The 7,894-nt window shown below is 56.1% G+C and overlaps 1 protein-coding gene across 1 annotated transcript; it reads right to left on the bottom strand.

Moving 5' to 3' along the window:
- Nucleotides 1-277: 277 nt before the first annotated feature.
- On the bottom strand, nucleotides 278-7,677 carry LOC109258619 (mitotic-spindle organizing protein 2B). The gene is given in 5 exon segments (XM_019435553.2): nucleotides 278-538; nucleotides 5,832-5,949; nucleotides 5,951-6,012; nucleotides 6,931-7,079; nucleotides 7,294-7,677. Coding segments are annotated over 5 exon segments (651 nt in total). The 5' UTR covers nucleotides 7,458-7,677; the 3' UTR covers nucleotides 278-380.
- Nucleotides 7,678-7,894: the final 217 nt, after the last annotated feature.

The raw sequence follows: 7,894 nt of genomic DNA, 5'->3' as shown, positions 1-7,894 counted from the left end.
TGTTGGTAGTTAAGTTCTGGGGAGTCAAAAGTTACGCTGGGATTTTCAACTATGCAGGGGTTGGTGCCCCTGACCCCCATTTGTTCATGGGCCAACCATACAGAGATTTTTCTGTATGACCTGAAAATAAGGTATAGTAGGGTGAAACCACTGGTTTAGGTCAGTTAGTTGTTACGTTCAGCTGCAGTACATCTAGGCCCACAATGCAAAACTGATTCTCAATCTTTGAGCCTTAATGTATTCAAAAGGTGATAGAAAACAGCTTGGATGGACCCTCGGTTTTTCACAAAGCTTTATTACCAACCGGAGGAAACCACACGTAGCCTCTGCTAGGAGGCTGGTGGAGCCCACAGCTGGGTGGCGTGAGAAGTCTGCCCGTCTCAGGTGCTGCTCCGAGTGGGGCTCTTCCCCGGCCCGCCCCCCTTCGGCAGCCTGGTAGCACTGGGTTGTCGGGGCATTCTTTGGCTGGATCCTTCCCGGCCGCCACGTTCTGCCAGTGCTGGGCCTCCACCCAGAGCCGTGCTGCCTTTGTTTCTCCCTGAGCGGACGCAGAACACAATTGTTAGGAACCAGGGCAAACTCCACAGTCGGCGAGCTCAGCCGGTTGACTCCTGCCCTGGAGAGTGTAAGGAATCGCCCGACCACCAGCAGCACAGGAGGGCTCGCCACCAGGGCCACCACTTTGAAGCCTCCCCTGGCGCTCCCTGCTCCAGATCACCCACAGCTGAACTGCTGGAAGCACATCCATCAAGAATGGAAGTCAGGCTTTTGCATTTGGACCTTGGAATCTTTCCCTCAGGCGTTTCCCTGACTACCTCAAAGTATTTTGCAAACTTTCGCTGGTCAAGCCTCTTGCTCTCAAGTTCAGCTCCAGGATCCTGTGACTGGCTTCATGCTGAGGCTTGACTGCTCAGAGGAAGCTTGCCCTGACCACAGGTAGTCACATTCAGATGGAGACCACTGGTGCAGATATCCCTTGACTTGTAATTTACTTACCTTCCCCTCTTTCTGTGAAGACCGGAAGATCTGTAATCACACTTGGGCCAAACTTTATTCTAAAGGAATTCAGGATGTTGACAGCATTCACAAGACTGAGAGGACACCAGGAGGCACAAAATGCGCCCAGGGAGCAGGCTCACCCCCTGGGTCACTGTCCCTCCCCACTGGGCCTTCCCCAGCCAGGGCTCCTCTCTGCTCCAGCCTGGCAGGGTCCATCCTGCAGACTCTGACCAGGGGATGCGTCCCATGTTTGACCCTCAACCTTAATGTCAGTTCTTAGTCAAATAAACAGCCTGCAATGGGGACATGTGGGTTTTTGGAGAAAAGACACCATGAATTTCTTGGGGGCATGTTGAGTCACTCCTGGTTCACCATTTGTCACCTGGAACAAGGGGAGGCACCTACATTTGTGACACTGCAGATCCTGGCTTCTTCAAGACATCAGACTCCCTTTCCATCCTCTCTGACACTACTTTCTCCCCAGGACTCCTACAGAGATAGGACAGCCCTTCCTAAGAGCATTTCTGAACAGCTCCTCCCCAGGGAACAACAGGGGGTCTTTGCTGCCTAGTGGGGTGGAAAGGGTTACCATGGTGCCACTGCTTGGAATTCCACAGCTCAGATTTTCCCCTGCCCTGCCTCCCTGGGCTTGCACAGGTTTGATTCAATGGAGATGTAATAACACGTTACAGAGGGCCAGGGCATGTGGTGGGGTGAAGCTGGGCCAACTCAGCCTGCCAGTGGTTCATGGAAAAAACAAAAGTAGAGAACCGTCACCACACATTTCCTTTTTCCGGTTACACATTCTGATATTCTGGTTCCCGCTGACTGGTCAGTGGGCAAGGATCCTGTCTCCTGTGAGTGCACGAGCCCCGCCACTCTACAGCTCCCAACCTGCTGGTCAGCTATGAGGCCATGTCCCTCTCCAGGCCTGGCCAGACTGGCATAACTCATCTGTAGCACCTGGCCTACCCCTGCATGCTTAGGCATCCTACAGACTAGGCCCAGGGTCCCTGAAGGACCTGAAAATATAGCTCAAGCATAGGCCACCCCCAAAATGGCAGTGTGGGTCTCAGACGTGGGCCCGGGTCTGAATGCAGCTTTTCTTCACCCTGCCATATATCTGAATTTCCTCTCCCCCTCAGTATAATGACCAGGGCCCTTCTGGAAACTCCAGGATGAGAGGAAAGGAGAAAATAGCAAATAATGTTCATTTTTAACCTTGATGAGGCTGACAAACCCTGGAAATAAGACACCAATGTAAATTTGAGCCATTAAGAAAACCATCTAACCGTTTATCGAGCTCTGCAATTCTTGGAACCTTCAGGAATCACATGCTCTCAGTTAGTGGAGAGACCCACTTAGGCCTCATGCAGAGCTGGGGAGGCATTCTGGTCTGAGGAGAATGGTGTGAGGGCCTGTCAGTGGACAGACCTGCTCTGTCCTGGACACAGCAGGGGACTTTCTGCAACCGGTCTTACCTGCCCCAGCTCCCTGCAATGGGGTAGTTAGGGTCCGATGGATTGGAGGGCAGGACTGAGCCAAGGGTGATTATAGGCTAGGGTGGGTGGCAGTGACATGCCCCCAGGCCCGATGCCTGAGGAGCCCTCACGGGTGTCAAAGACAATGAGCACTGAAGGTTAAAAACAGCCTGGCTCACGGTGTTAAAAAGTTGGTGCTCCTCCTACCCCTAATACCTGCCCGAACCGCCCCCAACCCCAGATGAAGCAAAACCCCAAAGGCAACCCTAAACACACCCCCTGCAGCTGGGGAGCTGGCCCGCCCCAGCGGGACCCACTGAACCATTTAACTCTGGTGTGGCCCATGTGATCCCAACTCCCCATCCCCTGCAAGCTCTGTTGGCAGAGGTGCGGGGGGATCAAGGGTTGACAAAAAGCCCAGAATGTGAGAAGCTGCTCCCATCTTGCCCATGTTCCCCGGGAGTGGCCTTTCTCCTGCATGGTGGGAGCACTCCCTCGTGCTCAAATGGGCCGGTGGGGCCCCTGCGGTCAAATATTAGTGAGGGGCCGTAAGCGGACACTGGATGTGTGTGTGAGGAAGGAAAAGAACAAGGGGGTGAGGCAGCATAGCAAGTGCCCTGATATCCTCAAGGCTGGCTGGCAAGGTCTGGTGGCCAGGGTGAGCGTGCAGCCAGGACCACCTATCACTGCTACTCGAGAGCCCACCAGAAGGTCTACACCCACCAGCCAGTCCTGCCGCCCTCTCTGGCTGAGCACACAGGAGTGGCTTAATCAGTGCTTCCAGAACACATACAGACATAATGACAAAGACTGATGTGCACCATGGACATGCATACTGCACTTTTGACCCTTAACTGGGCCTGTGCTTCTTAGGAGATGTGACCCTCTCCTGCACACATGCGGTACATACAGCCCTGACTCAGTGTTTCAGGCAAAGTACAATTGTTCTGGAGCAGCGCTGTCCCAACAGAAATATGATGTGAACCACATGTAACTCATTTTCCAGTAGCAACATTAAAAAGTAAAAAGTGGGGGAGGGGCCGGGTGGGCTCAGTCAGTTAGGTGTCCGACTTCGGCTCGGGTCATGATCTCATGGTTTGGGGGGTGGAGCCCTGTGTTGGGCTCTGTGCTGACAGCTCAGAGCCTGGAGCCTGCTTTGGATTCTGTGTCCCCCTCTCTCTCTGCCCCTCCCCCAGTTGAGCTCTGTCTCTCTCTCTCTCAAAAATAAATAAATGTTAAAAAAAAAAAAAAAGTAAAAAGAAACAGGAAACTAATGTAAATCATGTATTTTAATTAACCTAAAATGTGCAATATTACCATTTCAGCATGTAATCAATATGAAAATTACTTGTGAGGTATTCTTTTTGTTCCAGTTCTCTGGCATCTGGGTGTCTGGTGTATACTTAAACTTGCAGTGAGTCTCAGCCGCAAGCCCTGGGGGGCCCATGGCTCCTGTATTGGACAGCGCAGCTCTGTGTAGGGCTCACAGCTTCTGCATACCAAACTTCATCTTACACATTCCAGAGGAACATCTTTTTAAAGCATACAGTTTCCCTAAACCTCAGCAGAGAACACTCGACCGAATTTTATTTTTCCTTGGTGACCACACCCTCATCATGACAAGCATTTACCCTCTTTGTGCTCTTAGGGTCTTCTGTTTCCCCGTGTTCTGCCTAGTAGAGCCAGGAATGGATGAGCTTGTCAGTGACAGTCCCCACAGGCCACCTGGATGCTGTGCATGCTGCAGCTTACCAGATCAAACTCCTGGGCGGGCCTCCAGCCCCTGGTCTGCAGCAGCTGCCACCCCAATTCTGTGGGAAACCTAAGGCCAGCGAGCCCTAACAGCCCCAAACCCCCATCATGATCCTAGGCCACCACAGTCCCCCAACTGATCACTCTGACAACTCTCCTCATTTTTTTCTACCTCAGATTCTGCCCAAGGTCTGTGTGGACAGACAGATTCTGCAACATGTGGCCTCAGAGCTCTTGATCTCTGATGGCCTCTGCCTCTTGGCCACAGCACACTCCTGGCATGGCCCCTCATGTGCCCCACTCCCCTCCACTGCCTCCCCACCAACCCCCTCTCCAGGCTGCCCTCTACCCTCACTGGGCATCTCCCCAGGACCTCTATGTCCTCATATCCTGGCCACTGGCTGCCCAACCCAGCAGACCCAAGGCATAAGCACTTGAGAAAACCCTGTGGGGCCCAGCACTCCACGCCACTCCTGTCCCTATGCTTGGGGCTTCTTCCCCACCTCTCTCCGAGCCCCTCTATGTCAGTGCTCTGAGCACCAAAGCAAACCCACTCCACCTCTGGGCTCTCCGCCCTCCCTTTCCCACCTCTCCCCTCCAAGCTCAGGCCTGCTCCCACCAGTGACCTGGGCCCGCATCTCAGGCTGGAGCGCTCCCCACTACTCCTACCTCAAAGGGCTGCAGGGCAACAGGACTCTGAGCCTGCGTAACCCTTGCTGCTCCAGCAAGGCTGGCTACACTGGCTTCCTCCTGTCTCTGTCACCATTGGTGTATCTAGCCATCTCCCAAACTGGAAGGGGGACCTGTCCATCTCACAGCCCCCCTGAGCCCTCAGCGCTGAGAGCCAGCCTGGCACCCAGTCACTGGGTGAGCAAGCAGCAACACCCCCTTGAAAGAGGAGGGCTCCATTCCCAGTTTCTCCCTCCCTCTCCCCACTGATTCCTCAACTCAGCCTTGTAGTCTACTGGCTCTACCCTGACCTGCCCCTTGGCCCTTCCCCATGCCGAGTTTCAGGTGGCACCTAGAACAGCGAGGTAGGTGATGTGGGAAAGGATACGGAGAGCACAGCCAGGGCATCTGTGGGATCTCAGGCCCTCACACGCCCCTGGCTCTGGGCCTCCAGCCTCACCACACCGGGCAATGCCTGGAAGGTACCCTCAGCTCAGGAAACAGGCAGGAAAGGACAATCACATCTTACCCTCTAGGCTACCTGTCAGGTGACAGCATCTAAGCAACCAAGGTGTTTCTCACACCTAAGGCTTCCCTCTCTACAGCAAAGTAAAGGCTCTCCTGCCCCTCGGCCTGTTGCCCTCCTCTCGGGGTGAGGGCACCTCTACAGACCACAAGTCACACCTGGCAGAATTGGCCTCTGGGGGCAGGGGGCGTTGGTCCCATTCCAGCAGTACTGCAAGTGGTCTCTAATAAACCAAGATCTGATATCGTGTCCCCAATCCCTAAGCTGTGTAACAGGGATGGCCCATAGGGTCCTGCCCTGGCAGTTCATCTCCAAGTTGCTCTGACTCTCGAATAGGGGCCACAGCAGTTTCCACAGAAACAAGAAAGAGCACCAACCCCCAGAGATAAACCAGTAAACGCAACCTGCAAAAGGAGAGAACAGGCAGCAAGAGAACCGGAGGGAACCGGGGGGCCCTGGAGAGAGAGGCGAGTGCGTGGCAGCTGGGCCGTGGAGCAGAACCGGAGAGGCCGCAGGCCGCGGGGGCCGAGGAAAAGGAGGGCCTTGCAGGGGGACTACAGCTCTTGGCAGAGAGAAAGGAGGCCTCTGGAGGTCAGAGAGAGACACAAAGAGAGCAGACAGAGCGTGGATCAGTAAGGAAGCCTGCGCTCCAGTGCCCAGGGCCTCTCAGGAAAGGGGGCGTGGGTACCCAGGGCCCTGGCACTCCCTCCCACAGGGACCCAGCCTGCCCCCCACCTGAACATCGGCCCCTTCTCAGGATGTCTGTGAGTGCCCGAATGCTTCTGGCCAAGCATTCAGGTTGTTTCTGAAACTGGGAGCAGATGCGACACACCAGGAGGATGCAGCTGGAGCTCCACTGTGACACCTTTGTCATGGGCACCTGCTTATCCCCCAGTCATGCCTCTCGAGAGTGAGGAGGCCCCTCAAACTTGAGCCCAGTGCGGTGCCCACTCAGGCCTCTGCACCCTGCGTGTCTAGGGCAGCCAGGGGCTGCCATGATGACCCGTCCTGCAATCCGAGGAAGAACGCTCAGCTGGCTAGACTCCTGGGCAGCACCTGGGCCCAGATGGGGTATAGGCTAAGGGGTGGCAGTAAGACCTCTGCCTGCCCCGCTCCCTGAACACTTTCCTGGAGGCTGTACACACCGTGAGAACAGGAACCAAAGCCACCTTGTTCCCGTGTTTGTGGAATGAAAGCATTTCTACCCAAGGAAGGAGGCAGAATCCCACATGAGGCTTAGCCTGCTGGCCACCCTGGACACCCACTTTGCGACCACCTGATCTGGACTTGCATATGTAGCAAAGGGTAGCAAAGAAACGAAACTGGGGACTGGAAACCAAAAGGCGAGCCCTTGGGCAGTCCCTGTGGGTCCTGGGACAAGACGCACAGTAAGGCCAGGCCACTCAGGACCAAGCCCACCTTGTGTCTGGCACCGCCCACGTGCCTCCCCTGCCACCCGCCTCCTGAGTCACAGGGGCAGGGAGCACCGGGCCCAGCTCTGACCTCGGGTCTCCGGGACGCTCGATGTGGGCAGAGACACGGCCACAGGGTCCTGGGGCTCGCTCGCCAGCCTCTGCCCAGCACACATGGACTTGAGCATCTGGAAGACAGCGAGGGGCGCCACGTTCAGCTTCAGCAGGTCCACCAGGATCCTGGAGAGAACACACGCGGTGGCCAGTGAGCCTTCCTCGCCCAGGCTCAGGAAGGCCACTTCCCTCAAGACCCCAACTCTACTCTGGGCGCTCAAAGGGGTCCGAAAAGGGCGGGGTGGGGGTGGGGGGCTCCTCCAGATCAGAGGCCCGGGCGGGGGAGCAGGGGTGTCTGGGGGGTAGGATGAGCGCGCACTCCCCACCCGCGCGCGCTCACTTGAACACGTCGGGGTCTATGGCGCCACCCGCCGCCTGCGCCAACTCGTAAAGTTCCATCTCCTCGGCGCTCAGCACCTTCTTCCGCCGCAGCGCGAGCTTCTGCAGGGCCGCCTCCAGCCCCGGGGGTGCTCCCGGCCCGGGGCCCGCGCCCGGGGCCGCCATGTACCCGGCTAGCGGGAAGACGAGCGCCCCGCCCCGCCCCGCCGCGCTCCCTCCTCTGACCCCGCCTCCGCCGGGCCCCTCCGGCAGCTCCCACAGCGCCTTCTACTGGCTCCGCCGGTCGCTTCTCTCCCTGCAGCGCTACCGCCTGGCCTGCCCCGCAGCCCTACAGCAGAGGGCGCAAACCGGTTTGTCTCCTCTCCGCCGTTCGATCCGCAGAATTTACCTGCGGGATGATGAGGGATAAAAGCAGAAAAATGTTCATCTTTAGCCCAGAAAGCTGATAGCCTGCATAGTTTTGATAAGGATCAAATAAGTACTGGTTGCTACATTCTTAAAGGGTCTCATGACTGCCTGTATGTCTCATCGATAGTTAATACCGAACTGAATGATAAGCACCAGAGAAATCTTGTGACAGTAGTTTTAGGAGTAGAAATTGC

The sequence above is a fragment of the Panthera pardus genome, unplaced genomic scaffold (assembly GCF_024362965.1).
Source record: "Panthera pardus isolate Hobbes unplaced genomic scaffold, ASM2436296v1 HiC_scaffold_15, whole genome shotgun sequence".
In the NCBI taxonomy this organism is placed as follows: domain Eukaryota; kingdom Metazoa; phylum Chordata; class Mammalia; order Carnivora; family Felidae; genus Panthera; species Panthera pardus.
The sequence above is the reverse complement of the archived record's forward strand: the minus strand, read 5'-3'. Positions and strand labels throughout refer to the sequence as shown.